The sequence below is a fragment of the Miniopterus schreibersii genome (genome assembly GCF_964146895.1).
Source record: "Miniopterus schreibersii genome assembly, chromosome: 12".
Taxonomy (NCBI): domain Eukaryota; kingdom Metazoa; phylum Chordata; class Mammalia; order Chiroptera; family Miniopteridae; genus Miniopterus; species Miniopterus schreibersii.
In genome coordinates, this window is record NC_138112.1 from 54,886,704 (window position 1) to 54,903,625 (window position 16,922).

Below are 16,922 nucleotides of genomic sequence, written 5' to 3' on the forward strand. Positions count from 1 at the left end.
TTGGATCACATGCTAAGAGTATGTTTAGTTTTATAAGAAATCTCCAAGCCGTCTTCCAAAATGCCTATACCGTTTTGCATTCCCCTCAACAATGCATAAGAGTTTCTGTTACTCCATATCCTAGCCAGCATTTGGTTTGTCAGTGTTCTGGATTTTGGCCATTACAATAGGTGTGCACTGGTATCTCAATGTTGTTTTAATTTGCATTTCCCTGATGACATATGATGTGGAGCATCTTTTCATATGCTTATTTGCCACCTGTATCCTCTTTGATCAGGTAACTGTTAAGGTTTTTGGTCCCTTTTAAAATCAGGTCGTTTACTAAGTATTAAGAGTTCTTTGTATATTTTGGATAACAGAACTTTATCAGATGTATCTTTTGCAAATATTTTCTCCCAGTCTGTGGCATTTCTTCTCGTTCTCTTGACATAGTCTTTCACAGAGAAGTTTTTAATTCTTTCTTCTACAGATCATGTCTTTGGGGGTGTATTTTTAAAAAGCATTACTATTACTGACGTTTCGCTAAGTTTTCTCTTATGTAATCTTCCAGGAGTTTTATAGTTTTGCATTTTACATTTAAATATGTGATCCACTTTGAGTTAATTTTGGTGAAAGGTGTAGTAAAATCTGTGACTAGTTCTTTTTTGTTTATTTTTCTGCATGTGTATGTCTAGGTGTTCCAGCACGATTTGTTGAAAATGCTATCTTTGGTCCACTGTACTGCCTTCACTCATTTGTCAAAGGTCAGTAGACTATAGATGAGTGTATTTCTGGGTTCTCCGTTGTGTTCCACCAATCTCTTTATACTCTTGCCCATACCACATTGTTTTGATTGCTGTAGCTTTATAGCACGTCTCAAAGTTTGGTAGCATTAGTCCTTCAACCTTGTTCTTCTTCAATATTGTTAGCTATTCTGGGCATTCTGCCTCTCCATATAAACTTTAGGATCAGCTTATAAAGATATCTATAAAGTAACTTGCTGGAATTTGATTGGGACTGCACTGAATCTATAGATTATGTTGGAAAGAATTGATATTCTGACAATATTGAATCTCCTATCCATGAAAATGGAATGTTTCCCATTTACTTAGTTCTTCTTTGATTTTGTTCATCAGAGTTTTGTAGTTTTCCTCACGTAGACGTTGTCCTTTTTTTAGATTTATGCCTAAGCATTTCAGTTTTTTTAGATACTAATGTAAATCGTATTTTTTAAAATTTCCAATTCCACTTGTTCATTGCTGGTATATTGGAGCTGATTTCATTTTGATAGGATGGTGAGATGGCTTTACTGTGATATGTAGGCTGAAATGAGATCTGAATGTTATGTAGAAGTTAACTAGTAGCCTTTTGGAAGAATGGGACATGGTGAGTACAGGAGAGTGAGTGAGTGAGTACCAGAGTGCAGAGAGTAAGGGAATTTATAGTGATGTGCCTACAGTAGTAGGTAGAGGGAACTACATTCAGGTCCTTAAGAAGTTTTGTTTTTATATTATATTATCATACTTCTATTTTGAAAAGATCAAGATAGCTCTTGAATGGAGAATGTACTACAAGAGAATCAAAAATGAGGGCTAAATGCCCTAAAATGGATCAGAGAGTTATTAAGAGGTAAACTCCAGATATTGCAAAGTGCAGCTTGAAAAAGGAATTGAGTGCAGTTAAGTCCCACAGCTTAAGCAACTAACTCTACAAATCATCCTATCATTTAATGAGATACAAAACACTAGAGGAAGCTCAGCCTGGGGCACTGTCAGTTTAAGGTTCCACTAAGACTTTTAAGAAACAGGTTAAGTATCTAAATGTGTAATTCTGGAGGTCAGGGAAGCAATCTGGACTATAAATGTTAGACAATGGTATATAAATTGTAACTGAGGTCCTCGGAGTGGATGAAGGTAAGAACATGGCAAAAAGAGAAAATGATCTTAAGGACTCCAAGACTTAATGACAGAAAGCAAGAGCCTTACTTTCTTTTACACCCTCTAGCCATTGAATTGTTCCTCCTTTCAAATACTAATCCCTCTCCTGTGCTCCAGATTCCATTCCTTTGACCTCATTCAGGTCCTTTAATCAATTGTCTAGAGTTGTTTTACATCACCTTTATTTTCTGTCTGTCTCATACAACCAAACTTTTCCCTTGAATTTTTGTCATCTCCAGCTATCCTACCCTGCCCCCCCTCCAACTCCACAGCAAAGTTTTCTAAATTTTAAAATGGTCTACTTTTATGGAATATTCAACTTCACTTGCTATTCAATTCTAAATACAATAATTTGACTTTTCAGTTTAATAAAGCCAAAATAAACCATTATTACTAAATCAAAGAATCACTTTGCAATTCTTATTTTATTTTCTGTTCCTCTCCCCAGTTTTTAAATGTTTATGTTCCCCAAAGTTTATTCTCAGTTCTTTTTTCTTCTCATTCTAAAGTATACATTTCCTTGGTGAGTTTACCCACTCCCTGGGGCAAACTTCACCACAGGCTAATTAATTTCAAATCTATGTTTACTCCAGAGATCCCTCTTTCACATAGCCCACTGTGTACTGGATATTTCCACTTAGACCTCCATGGGTTCCTTCAATTACACACATTTAAAATACTCATTTTATGATCGCCCTTTCCCTAAACAACCAACATAACTACAAAATCCTGCTCTTGTTCCTTTATTCTTTTATCGTCTGCCACCCATAAAGCTGTTCAAGGCAGAAACCTGTTCATCATCTTTGATTCCTCCTGTCAACCTTCCTTGATCATATAATTCTACCCCGTATAGTAAAACCTCTGAATTCATTTCATTCTCTTTATCCCAGCCACACTTTTAGACAATCCATTCTCTTCCAGCATATGGTTAGCCAAAACATAATGATCAAATACGATCATTGTAATTCCTTTACTAAAAATGTTTCAGTGATTTCCCATTTCCTATTATCCCTAAAGGAAAAAAATCCACAACCTTAAGAAAGTCAATTAGACCGTCTCTAGTCTCCCTTTCTCTTAGGACTATGTATAAATCATAAGAACTACTTGCACAGAAGCAATGAGAGCAGGTTTCCTGAAGGAGCAGTCTTCCCATCCTCTGTAATGGTTTCCATTCTCTGTAATGCTTCTATCACCTGCACATCCTTGGAACTCAGGTTAAGCTTCCTCCTCAGGGGAAACTTTCCAAGGCTCCCCCCAGTCCAAGTTAGGTATCCTACATTTGTCCTCCACAGTACTTATATAGTGTACTTGATTATTCTGCTTACCCACCTATCTCCCCAACTGTGCACGCAAGGAAGGCAGACTAAGTATTCTTTCTCCTATAACCTGAGCACTTAGCACATCCCCTGAGGATTAACTAATTAATTGTTATTAATCATTAACACCACACCTAAACATACACCTTTTTAACTCTTCCTTTCTAAAAATACTTCATTTATTCCAGTGCCTTATATTTAACTCTACATACTGGTAAATTCAAGTATTTGGGATTACTTGCTTTGAGAGCAAAGGTTTTGTCTTTGTAAAAAACAAAACAAAATTAAGATAGATTAAATTAATTTATTCTTTGATAATGTTATACCATACCAAAGATATACCTTAATTTCAGGAATTCCTTGGTATGCATATATGTCATGCTTCCCAAATTAAAGATGAAGTTGAAAAACAATTCTTCAGTTCTATTAATAAGGCAAACAAAGCAACACACCATGACCTTTAGAAAACTAAAGGGTAAAGTAAATACAATAGGAGACAAGGAAATACAAAGTAAAAACAACCTATACAAATTCAGTACTTAACAGCAACAAAAATACCCAAGATGTTTCTATTTGATATCGAACTGCTTTGTCAGTTTTTGTTTCGCTCTTTTTAGTACTTACTCACTACAAGATAAAATTAGTACATATTGTTCAATGTGTTTAAGTGCTATTGTTTTCTAATATGTTAATTTTATCTCCCCAAATTAGAAATTTTTACTTCTGTAGGTCTAAAATAACAAGAGTCGGTCTAAACAGACGGTAAGCACTCAACAGCTATTTACTGCATGATTTAGATTTATGCTGGCAAAAGATTCAAAATGAAAATATCTAAACCTCATCAAGCTTTCCAGTTGATACAAACAGCATGAGTTTGTTTTTGTTCTGTTTTTTGCTGAACATTTTTTAACAAAACAAATAAAATATCCATAAAAACAAAAGACCTCCCCAAATGAAAAACTCCAGTCACTATTTAGCAATACTAACTTTGATTTATCAAACAGAATCTGCCAAAGAGTTTTAATGGGTCACCGAGATTTAAAACCATTCAATGGCAAGAATTGCAATGAGGTTTGGATGTATTTTAAAAGTATCATACATCACTGTCAAAACCAGTCATAACTTTGTAGTACAGGCATGATTTGGGAGTCTTTTTTACTTTAAACTTGTCAATCATTAATGCTTTCAAAAAATCACTTATCCACCACACACGCGCGCGCGCACGCTGTTTTAAGAAAAATTTTAAATCCAAAGACGCAGCTCTAAATTACATTTTTTCCCCCACACATAAAATTCCTATTCTAATAAGAAAGCTCTCATTTCAGAATTCAGGGGGGTTTTGGAAAGAAACCTCAAGTATTTTGTTATTTGAAGGTGCCTTAACAGCAAACGACAATTAAATGTGTGAACAAGGTTGTCAGAGTAACACTACTCATTCACACCACTTATGGAAAGGGTTTCCAAGTCTTACAGAAGCACTAATTAAAGTTAAAGAAAGCTTCTCACGGGGACTTGTCAGAGAAGTACATTTTGTCATTTGCTCTTTGAATCAGAGGAAAACCAAATCTCCCCAAAGCTCAAGAGTTTCACTCTAAGGGCTAAATTCAACCCACCTGCCACTGACAAACAGGGCTCAGATGCTCAGCAAGCAACTCATTAAGGTGGGTGCCGATTCCTTCAATGTAAAACAACCATTCCAAAAAAAAAACACAAAAAAGACTTCATGTGGAAGACAGAATGAATATTCAATCAGATATCAGAAGAGAAAGGGGCGGGGAAATGCATCTTTCATCTTCACAGACAAGCCTAGGTGCAACGTCCCATTGGTAGCTGCTGGATATATCGCTCCACCAACCGTTTCTTTAACTCAACGTGAATGAAGACAATCCAAAAGAGAGCGCTGTTGAATATTACCCACCTCTAGCCCCAAAGAACCCCGGAAGGCTCTCACCCAGCACTCGGGTGGCCCTTTCTCACCTGGGTCCCGCAGAAGTGCCCCGTCGCTCCTAGAGCGCACTATTCAGCAATACCCCTTGCGATTGGTTGACTCGAGACGGAAATCTCAGTCCTATTGGTTAAAAGAGCTGCAAGGAGGCGGGAGTTTGGGGCTGGTTCTGATTGGCCCGCTGCTTGAGTTCCCAGAGTTCCTATTGGGTCTACGCGGGAAACGCCAAGATGGCGGCAGTGGGGGCCGGTGCTACCGGCCGCGGGAGTGCTGGGTCTATGGCGGCGGCGGCGGCCAGCAAGAACAACGTCACGAGTTTCCAGAGGAGGGGTCCCAGAGCCGGCGGTACCGACAGCGGCGGCTCTCGACTGGTGTCCATCGCAGGCACACGACCATCAGTGCGGAACGGACAGCTGCTGGTATCAACCGGGCTCCCAGCCCTGGACCAGCTCTTAGGTCGGTTTCAGAACTGAAATGTAGGCTCAGCAGAGGGAAGACGTAGGGAGGGGACTTGCCGGGGGAGCCACCCTGACCCCACATCTTTCGGTGGCCCCTCCGCCTTCGGACGTGGAGAGGATAGCCTGGTCTGACAGAGATGGAGGGGAGGCGTGGTTGCAGGGAGACTTCTAGATGCCGTTCACTAGACCTGGTCTGGTGCCCCCCCCGCCCCCCTTTTACTCTGGTTCCTGACCACCAGCGTTTTTCTAGGTTACGGCGGGATCCCTGCGTGCTTTTACCTTGTTCAAGGGGAATTATTAATGTGTGGAGACGGTTTGGCCTTCATCTCTCTAGAGTCCCCTCCAGGTCTCTGCTTACTCCAGGTAGCTCATGGTTTGGATTAACCTGCAAAAGTTTGCATCATTGTGAGACATGGGCTTCGTTAGAAAATGCTGGAAAAAGTAGCTTTCCGTCTTTCACGCCAGGCTGCTTATCTTCGGGTTCTGAATTTTTAAACAAAACAAACTGGCTTTAAGGGAATGGATTAAAGGTTTATGTGGATCCCAAGTAGTTACAGCCTGTCGTTGACATTGACAGTCATACTCGGATCGGCCTTAAATACACTTATATATGTTTTTGTTAGATTTTTTTTTCTGTATACTTTGCTTCCCATATTTATATTCCAAACGGTATGTTCCAAGTTAGTTCACATTTTAAGGAGAAAAAGAAGTGCGGTTCTTGGGCTTTCCTATGTAATGTCTGGAATCTTTCACGACAAGCCTGCTCTGAATGTGCTTGTTTTATAACCGTCACATTGAAAGGATTGACCGGATTTGATTGGTAGGAGTTGCACTGTTAATAAAGATTGTAAACTAGCGAATTCCTATCTGAATGCTGCTTCATTAAAAATGGTCTGTGTTTGTATTTCATAACTTTTTAATAGTATGTGATATGTCAGTTAAATTTTGTACACTTTCATGAAATATTAGAAATGCCGTTGCTTGTTCTTATATTTCTCTTGACAGTTTCTCTCTGTAATTCCTCCAACCCCACCCCCCACTGCCCCAAGCCCACCCTGCAAGGTTTAGTGCAAAGGAAGGTGACAAAGCAAGCAACCTGTGAGAAAGAAGATGGCTTCTTCCCCATTATTTCATGTCCTTAACTGGATCCTGGTTATTTCTACATAAATCTAAGTATTTTTACTTAATTGTTTCAGGTCTGTTGCCTTCCTAAATTGCATGGTACTATCAACAACAATGATTCGGAATATCTAGTTAGCAAATATTTATCTCACCTTTTTTTTTTTTTTTTTTTACCCTTGCAACCTTGGGTGTGATCCTATATTTGAACTTAAAACTTGGAAGCTGTGATTATATATATAATATATATATGTGGTTATATTTATGTGATTATAGAGAATATATATTAATTCAATGGGAATATGTAATTTCACTCGCTTGATCCTGAAACGCTCCAAACAAAAAGGTCACATTTCTGACTTACACCTTCAGTTCCTCATTAGAAAAATAAAAGGTGCCTAGCACAATTCCTGTCACTTAGTAGATTCTCAGTAAGTTCTTGGTTGAAAAAATAATAATGTAGGAAAAAAATGCCTGGACGAAGAATTTATTAAACATCTAGGCCAAAGCTCTAAATAAGTGACTCAGAGAATAAGTGACATGAACAGAGAATAAGTGACATGAACAGAGTGACAAAACCAGTGACAGCCTGGGCTGATCTTTGGGGCTCCAGATTTAGTGCTCTGCAAATGCTACAGCTATTTCAAGTTTTTGAGAACTGTTTTCAAGTGGTTTTAACCATTTATTGGACCTGAAACTAATGATTTAACTGTAGTCCCTTGAAGCACCCACCAAAAAGGTAACCCAAAGCAACTTCCTCATGTGTTTCTAGAGTGATATAAACTTGAACTGTAATTTCAAAAATTTCCAGGTTTGCTTGGGGGTGAGGACTCTAGTATTTGACTGTAACAAGCTTCTGCTAAATATTAGTGTTCATTAAGGTGATTGAAATAAACATCAGTTTTTGGGTATTTTGAAATATTTTTACTTGTATATAGTTAATTCTTAAAGTGCAAAGAAGTGGAAGTTATAATAGGAGCTACTACATTTGGAATAATAAATATGTGCAGAAGTATTTTAGTTGTTAACCTCTTAATGGCATTTTTGTATTTTGATGTTCTATTTTGTATGGCCCTTTGGAGCAAACCCTTTACATTTGTTTTGCATTAAAACATTATTTGAAAGTGAAACATTTGACTGCTCATGTGTATGTATATATATAGGTATAAACAATTCAGATTATGTTGTTACTCAAATGTTATTGGACTGGGATTGTGACAAGCTTAATATGACGTATTGATAGGGATGTTATGATATCAGGATGATGAAACTATACTGTGACATTGTGATTGATGCCTAAATATATTCAGTGATTACTGTGTAACAAATACTGTGTTGTTACTGCCATGCAGTGCAGTGACATTTTACACCTGCCACTGTGACATCATTGTAATTTTAAACATAGGTGCAAAGTATACTTAAAAGGCATCATACAGGCTAATCAAATGTTAGTCATTTAATGTTATTTTCATATTTCCATTGCTTACTCCAAAAGCAAAGTGTTTTATAAATTTGAGAATTCCCTATATCTGCATCTTTTAGACATGATCTAATCATATTAAATATCTCTGTCCTAGCAACTTAATTTTATTGTTATATATTGATAAACATTTTACAAGTAGGCTACATTTAACATTTTTAGATTCTGAGATTTCCTAATCCGGGTTCTCAACCCTGCCCTTCCAGGAGATGTATGTTGTTATTTGATGACACTATATATAAATATTCCATTTTTCTTTTACAAGTTTTTCTAAAGAGAGATTATAGTGGGTAAAAGATTCTAGCAGGATTTCTTTTATCCTAGCATATAAGGTATAGTCTACTTTAGGACCGTATTGTCTAACCTGTGGGAATTATTCCCCAGCCTCATCCTTCAAAAAGATATCTGAAGGAAAGGTGACTTCAGGCTTGACTGGGTTAACTTCTTTGCTGTTCAGAACTTATTAAATTTTGATTGTCAAGTGTATGGCAGATAGGGATTTGGGTTAAATAATAGTCCAGGAAGAGTTCCAAAGAAGTTTGATGTAGCTACCATTTTCAACACTGATGTCAAAAAATAAATATTGGTGGGCTTATTTCCTTTGCTCCACTATATCTTAATCTAGAGTGTGGGAGATGTGCATTGAGTTTGGACTCAATAAAATAATCCTGGTTATGATATTTTAGCAACTTTTTCCTTTGTATTATGTAAAATTGTTTCATGTGATTTAATCTACATAACCATTGTCACTGTTCATAGGTTTTTCTGTTTTGATTCTTATATATTTGCCCAGCCAATAATTGTTATAATCAAGAGTTGTCAGGATGTTTTATATTTTATACTCCTACAGAGAGGAGAAAAAATAGACTTTTTGACCTTATTTACCCAAAATTTATAGCTTAATTAGAGATTTGTTTTTGGGAAGTGCGGGAATTGAATATTCTTCTTTTAAAATAATATTTATATAATTTTCTAACTTCACACAGATTTTTTAAAAAGACTTTTCCTCATATTTTAAAAATCATGAAATAGGAAGATATTGGCACTTAATCACAAGATCTTACATTTTCTCATAGTGTTTTCTAAAGCATTAGATTTTTTTTCTAGTTTTCGGACACAATGCTGTGTCATTTTTAAATGTAAAATTGTGATGAAGTTAATACTTTAGAATATCAAACTTGCAAATCTTCAAGCTTTTAAACTCATGTAATCTTACATGGGGCATAATATTTTACTGCCTGTATTTTTAGTAAGCTGGAGATAAATATACTTCTTAAGAAGGTCTAGACTTAAAACCAGGTGTTTATTTACTTAGGGACATGGAGAGTGTCTTGATTTCTGTAAGATACGATTAAAGAGGAGAGGAGGTGATAAAAACCATTTTACTTCATTGTACATCTTATCATAAAAATAATATGCTTGCTTACTTACATCATACTTACCTATCAAACATTTTAGGGGTCTCTGATTTTAAATATATATTAAAAGCTAGCTTTGGTTGAATATATTGTCAGAATATCCTGTTGCAATTGGTTGTTTAAGGTGTTAAATTTTTGGTAGGAACATGACTACAAACTTATTCTAGTATAAAATACAGCTAGAACGTCAGCATATCAAGTGAGGTATATCACAATACCTTAGGGGAAATATGAGGTCTTGTCACACTAAAATCAAATTTGGAAGACTAGAGAAACTTTACTGCTATGTGGGTATATATGTATGTGTTAAATCATTTTACCTCACATGCTTAGAATAAAAGCTTGATTTAAAAGTAATTAATAAGGTAGATTCATCGTATTCCCCATGACCAACCTTCAAAATGACCAACCTTTACTAGAGCCAAACCTAATTTGAGTCTAGTCAATTTACATAATAGAAAAAACAAAACTGCATTTTTGTAAGAGAAGTCCTGGTGGGATATTAATTTGGATGATAAAAGTCATTGAAATGTCCCTATTTTGTGTTGTTTTAAGTAATATTGAAATTCCTAAACATTAGAATTTTAATGTACATGAGATTTTTTAAATTTGAGTGGCGTTTTCTGAATTATCAGAAACAGTAGCTTGTATCATTCTAACAGAAAAGTACCTCCTTAGCATAGTCGTTTACTGCTACAGTAATCATCTGTTATAAAGCAACAATATATTTTCAGTGATTTGTTCCAATAAGAAAATAATAACCAGAGTGGTAAAGGTAGCTCTCTCTGAGTACCTCTCTGGGCCAGACACCTGAGCTAGGTATCCTTGATCTGTTAGTATCCCACTGTGACTAACATTCACAAAGTATCTTTAAGCCTCTAAGTATTCCTTTACATAAAGCCTCGAAGCTTCGTATAAATTCCTAATTTGAGCAGACATGAACGTAGACCCAGGAAAGTTTAGATAAATTTAAGTCCTTCCTATAAGAAATGGGTTAAGGAAAGAAAGGCAACTACCTTTCAATAGTACCCACTTAAGACCAGACACTGGAGTCTGTTATGTGCTTATATATCATCTTAAATATACACAGGATGGTGCTTTGGCAGTTAAATGTTTATTTTTGCATGTAAGGGAAAGTAGGGAAGTAAGTAGTAGGAAAGTGTAATTTAAATGTTCAGAATGGATTAAAAAGTTCGTGGTGGATATGTGTTTTATATGTAGCACAAACTGTACAATTAAACATTTAGCCTAATCTTGTCCCAAAGAAAACCTTTTTGCTCTGATCTTTTATGGCTGTTAATCTTCATATATATATATTTCAGTTTATGTTAGTCTTTTAGTTTGAAGAACATTTGAAGTTGTCCTATGTATGGCTTTAAATGGTATAATGAAGGAACTTATCCAAATGTGAAATTAAAGTACATATTCTATAACTAATTCATGTAAACATAAAAATATATAAATGTACTAGTTTTTTTATTGGTTTTTTTTTTTTTTATCAATTTGGACTGTACTTAGAGTCATACAGTGGCCAAATGTTGCATTGTATACTGTGTGACATGTATGTTACCAAATTTTAAATTCTTTGAGAGCATAACATTTATGCTACTAATGAAGCAAAAAATATACACTATCAAAGGAACTTTTCATACTAAGATTTTCTGTAAAACATTTGCCACTACAAAACTTTTGGAGGGAAAGTTCTTCATTAGTGTTCTCATGTTTCTTTCACAGTGTTCTGCCCCCCACCCCTGCAAAACTCCAAAGCATTCTAATTACATTGTCTTCAATTGTCCATTGTCCAACAATGCTTACTAGTTTCTTTTTTTTTTTCTTTTTTTGGGGGATAATTTGTATTCCATTTATTACAATAGCATGTGTATACATTTGAAGACTATTCAGACATGTATGGGTGCTTGGTCCCCTGGTGGACTCTGGCAGGCCCCATAGCTGGGTGCCTCAGACCTGGGGACCAGTGTGGTCTCCAACAAGTGAAGTCTTAATATAATCCTGGCTCTTCTCAGGCATGAGCTCCCTTAACACTCCTTGCCAGGCATGTAGTATAAGCCCATTTTGCACATCAGAACACAAAGGCATCAATAGGTGCTTTCACTGCCCAAGACAGGGAGCTAGTGATTAGAGAACATGAGTTAGATCTGTGTGACCTCAAAGCCCATAGTTTTTTGTTTGTTTTTTACTTTTTTATTGAATTTGTTGAGGTGACATTGGTTAATAAAATTATATAGGTTTCAGGTGTACAATTCTGTAGTACATCATCTGTATATTATATTGTGTGTTCACCACCCCAAGTAAAGTCTCCTTCCATCACCATTTATTCCCCCTTTATTTTCTTCTATCTCTCCCAACCCCCAAGTAGTTCCTTTTTAAATTAAACTCTAAGTACATTACATATTTTTACTTTTAAGTGAACTTGTGTCTGCAACATTAATTACAAGTAATAATACTTTACAGATGTTTTGAAAACAAAAGAGTAGTTGAACGTCCTATTTTTTTTAGTGTAGTTCTAGTTTCCTAAAACTTGATTTTAAATTGATTTTTTATGAATCTATTTGAGTTATATGTTCATGATCATATTATCCTAATTCAGATTTTAAAAGAACATTTTCTGGTAATATTGACAATGTATTTCGTGATTGTGAGTTTTTTGTTTGAAGTGACAAATATAATGTTTATTTTAAATTCTAAATATCTTTAGAGCATGTCTAGACCTTGTGTATATTACTCATAATGAAAAAAGAATCAGTTTTAATTACCATTTTTTTCCTCCAAGGCTTATTAAATTCGAGGATAAATATTAAAGTGAAATTTCTATTATAATAACCATTATTTTCTTTGTTGTACTTCTGTAGTAGTTAAGTTACTGTGCACACTTAGGTCTTGGCTATTGAGTTAATTTATTAGCAAGTGCTAAATACAAGGTTATTGAAATGCTTAACCACAGTCATGTCGAATGCTGCATGTCCTATCACAGGAGAATGGAGGATAGTACAGTATACTGCGAAAGTAATTGTAATGTGTAGTGTGTAATTACATGTAGTATGTAATTATTTCATAATAGCACCTTAAGCAAAGTATTGCAAAGGTGATTAAAATGTTGTTTTCAACAGCAGTTTTAAAGTTATGGGAAACCTGTCCTTGCTCAAGCCTAACTTTTATGCTAAAAGTAATGTGGAAATGTAGATTAATTTTCTTCTTGGTTTTGTTTCCAGGTGGAGGTTTGGCTGTTGGAACGGTTCTTCTAATCGGTTCGTATAGCACATATATTTGCTCTTCCCAACCAGTTTTCTGCTGTGCGTAATGATTTTATGGGTTTTCCGATTCTGAAATGAAGTCTTTAACTCTCTGCAGGAGTTAAGGTAAATTGGAGAGGAATTGCCTTAAGTTCTGATTTAAAGTCAAACCTTGATCTGAACTTGAAATGCATTAGGCAAGTATATCTGATAATGTAGCTCTTTTAACTTAGAAATGTTCACGGCGCATTGTGCTCCATTTTTAAAGAGAGGACTAAAGTGCATGCCAGTTCGTGTTCCTGGAGAATCTCATATTTAGAGTGGGATTGGCAGAGCGATTAATTTGAGAAGCTGATGTGCAAATAAGTTCATTGTACATATCTCAGATTTTTTCATTATTATTGAAAGGTAACAAATTGATGCATCATATTTTTATTTATCTTTGAATGTATAATGGTTTTTATTTAAATATACATTCATAATACTACTTGCTGTATTTTTTAGTTTAGAGAAGCTTGGGATTGACATAATGTTGGCAGTTACATAATCAAAGCTCCCATCTAGCCACCAATCAGTTGTCCATAATCCTTGACAGATATTAAATGCCATTTGAGTACAGATTACCTAGTTTAAGGGACTCATTATTTCACAAAGCAATGTTTGTTGTTGAAAATACTATGATTTATTAGAAAGTTCCTTTTATTAGTGTTTAGTCCATTTACGTATAACAGATTTTTTTTTTTAATATATCTTTATTGATTTCAGATAGAGGAAAGGAGAGGGAGAGAGAGAGATAGAAACATCAATGATGAGAGAGTCATTGATCGGCTGCCTTCTGCACGGCCCTGACTGGGGATCGAGCCCGCAACCCGGGCATGTGCCCTGACAGGGAATCGAACGGCGATCACCTGAATCCTAGGTCCATGCTCAACCGCTGAGCCACGCCCGGCCAGGCATGTAACAGATTTCTTTGTTCCTAGTTTTGCCCTCTGACATAATACAAAATTAATCTACCTACCCTTTCACATGATGCTCTTAAAATATTTGAAAAGAACCGTTTTATCACCTCAAATCTTCTCCAAACTAAATAGACATAGTTTCTTAAACTGGTTTTTATGTATCTTGGTTTTCACCCTGGTTTTTCTCACGTCCTACCTAGTCTGGCATTGTCTCTTCAGCTGACCCCAGAACTGAATACAGTGTTCCACATTCAGAATGACCTATGCTAGAATTCTAGGAATGGTGATATCTGTCGCATTTTTTTAAATTTATCTATTAGTAAATGGAGAAGTATTTAAGGACTTTATGGAAAAAAATAATTTACAGTTTTTATATAAATAAGTAAATACATAAAGTACAAAAGGATATATGGAAAAAAATAGGTTGTCCTTTTAGTTCCTCAGTCCCCATACCCAGAGACAATACTGCTCTGGTAGCCCATCCAAATATTTCTACATAAGAAAGATACTTGAAAGCATTCAGCACCTTTGCTTTTTCCACTTAATACATCATAGAGAAAAGTCTGTGTGCATTCATATAGACATATTTTATTATTCTTAATGGTGGCATAGGATTTCATTGTATGGATATTACTAATATTGTACAAGTCTTGTATATACATGTGTAAACATACAGATGATTAGAAAGCCAGTGTTCACTTTGAGAGGGGTCTCAGTGGAATGATAGGAGCAGCTCATTTGGACTTGGATGTAAGGAAAAAGTGGTGCTCCTGTTCTTTCAATCCTCTAGGCTTCGTTTTACCCTGGGGGGCCTAATAAACAGGTGTCATTCCATTTCCATATGGTCAGCCTATCAAATATTTGAGGACAGCTCCCTTGCATCCCTTAGGTCTCTTTTTCTTTAAGCTAAATATCTCATTTCTCATGCTTTCAAGTCCTGGGCCTTCCTGGTCACCATTCTGAAGATACTTTAGTTTGTGTAAATACCCAAACGAAGTATATTATTGTCAGCCTGTTCGACTGCTGGAATAGATGAAGACGATCATCTCTTTCAGCCTAGGAATTAGACTATTCTTTCCGGCCAGAACTACATTTGTGTTTTGGCAGTTCTGTGGCGTCATTATCATTTTTGCTTGCCCAGTGTTATGGGGATTCACTAAATAGATTAATTAAATGCTTATTGTACAACTTCAAAATTTGTTTCACAAAATTGGTAATTTTCAGCTTGAAGAGCATAGTTTTTTTGCTAATCCTTAAATAGGTGATGTTCCTCCTCTTAGTTTTTTGTGCTTCATAGGAGTCTTTGGAAAAATAGAGTTGATAACTATTATAGAGTATGTGTGTGTGCATGTGCGTGTGTGTGTTATGATAGGGTGTGCTTTCAGCAAACTACAGTAGATCTGGCTGATTTACAAGACAAGGATGGATTCTTTTTTCCTTAATTAATTCTACAAATATTTACTAGATGTATACTGTGTGCCCAATACTGGGGTTATACCAATAAGAAGCATTCTCTGCCATGAGGATCTTGTAGCTTGGTGGTGAAATTTCAGTAATGTGTAAATTTAGTAACTCTATCAAATTATAATCTTTAATTTTGAGTTATTATTGAATTTCAAACCCAAAACCAAACTGTAGGAATAATACTCTTTACAAATATTATAAATAGTAATCATCAGGCTACATACACTAAGTACTTAATTATTGTGACATGAAAGAAATGAGGTGTGAGACTGCCAAATGGTTGGTAGGTAATAATGGCCACGTTAGAGGTGCAGGGCCTGAGAAAAAGAATTTCTGATGTCTGAAATAATCAGACCTAACCCTGTAAGCTTCCCTGCTGGCGGAGGCGGTGTGGTAGGTGGAGGTGACGCTGAGAGGCGGGAAGCTCTGGTAAAGTGCCTCCTTCTGCTGGTGTCAGGAGCAGCCTCTCGGCCGGTCTCGCTGTTCCTTAGGGAAACGCCGCTGTTGCCCCACCTGAGATACTTGTTTTAAAGAGAGAGGTTACAGAAACCCGAGTGTGCGTGGTACTTGTAGGAGTCTGACCATGATTTTTGTCTTTTTTACAGAAGAGGATAAGTATGATATTTACTCGCCTTTGCTCTTCAAGTACTTCCTGGCAGAGGGAGCCATCAGTGGGCACACTTTGCTGGTCGCGTCTGCAAAAGAAGAGCCTGCTGACATTTTACAGGTACAGGATAGAGTGTATTCTATATGTTCAATATTGCATTTTGAACATTTTATGAAAAAATCTTGTTTATATGTATAAACAAGATAAAAACTGTGTTTAAATGCACTAATGGGACCATACGTGCATTTTTTTTCTCTTAAAGAAAAGGATCACATTTATTTAAGCGTATAATTTCTTTTTTAAGAAAGAATAGTTTATTGATCCCGAGAAAGGGAGAAACATTGATGTGAGAGCAAAGCATCAGTTGGCTGCCTGCTGCATGCCCCCTGCCAGAGATCAAGTCCGCCTCCCCCCCCCCCCATGTGCCTGAACAGAAGCGCAACCCGAACCTTTAGGTCCACAGGCTGACACCCAACCAGCTGAGCCACACAGGCGAGGGCGGTGTCTCTCTAAGAAGAATAAACAGAATGTTTTTGTAGTTTAAAATGAGATGTTGAATACTAGTGTGGATAAGTAGATTTTTCTGCAGAGTATTCAGTCAGGATTTCAGGTGCCCAACTCAGTTAGAATTATACTTACAACTTTGTTTATGTCAAACAGGCCAACGATGAATGATCAAAACCAAGGCATTAACAATGTTTAGAGATACAGCATGGGGGAAACTGTTATAACTGCTTACTTTTAATTTTATGATTGGGGATTTCTGGAAGCTATAACCGAGGCAGATATTGCTGGTACAAGGAAGGGAGAAGCACAACCTTACAGACCACAGTTATCTTAGAACTGTGTATAGTTAAAAGACAAGTGAGGGATAAAAGGCTTCACCAGCTGCCTAATATATATAACCACCCAGCAACTCATCCATCATCCTCTGAAAACATATTCATGCTTCTTGTAGTCAAGCTCCCTCAGGAAGTCAGCATTGAGAT

At 36.3% G+C, this 16,922-nt stretch overlaps 2 protein-coding genes across 8 annotated transcripts in view; one reads left to right on the forward strand and one right to left on the reverse strand.

Annotated features, from left to right (window-relative positions):
• IMMP1L (inner mitochondrial membrane peptidase subunit 1) overlaps positions 1 to 5,273 on the reverse strand; it is a 41,917-nt gene extending 36,644 nt beyond the window's left edge. For 2 of the 6 annotated variants that reach the window (XM_081155539.1, XM_081155543.1), the window contains exon 1: positions 5,151 to 5,232. The gene's annotated coding sequence lies outside the window, so the exon portion shown is untranslated. Of the gene's footprint in view, positions 1 to 3,574; positions 3,656 to 4,845; positions 4,908 to 5,150 lie in introns of those variants that run through there. The other 4 variants (XM_081155540.1, XM_081155541.1, XM_081155538.1 and 1 more) reach the window with 4 other exon arrangements.
• Positions 5,274 to 5,387: 114 nt separating this feature from the next.
• Positions 5,388 to 16,922, forward strand: part of ELP4 (elongator acetyltransferase complex subunit 4) — a 147,298-nt gene continuing 135,763 nt past the window's right edge. Inside the window, exons 1-3 of one of the 2 annotated variants that reach the window (XM_081153379.1) lie at positions 5,388 to 5,633; positions 12,883 to 12,918; positions 15,932 to 16,053. In XM_081153379.1, coding sequence (XP_081009505.1) covers positions 5,408 to 5,633; positions 12,883 to 12,918; positions 15,932 to 16,053 — 384 coding nt within the window. In that variant the 5' untranslated portion in view covers positions 5,388 to 5,407. The remainder of the gene's footprint in view (positions 5,634 to 12,882; positions 12,919 to 15,931; positions 16,054 to 16,922) is intronic. The other variant, XM_081153380.1, reaches the window with a different exon arrangement.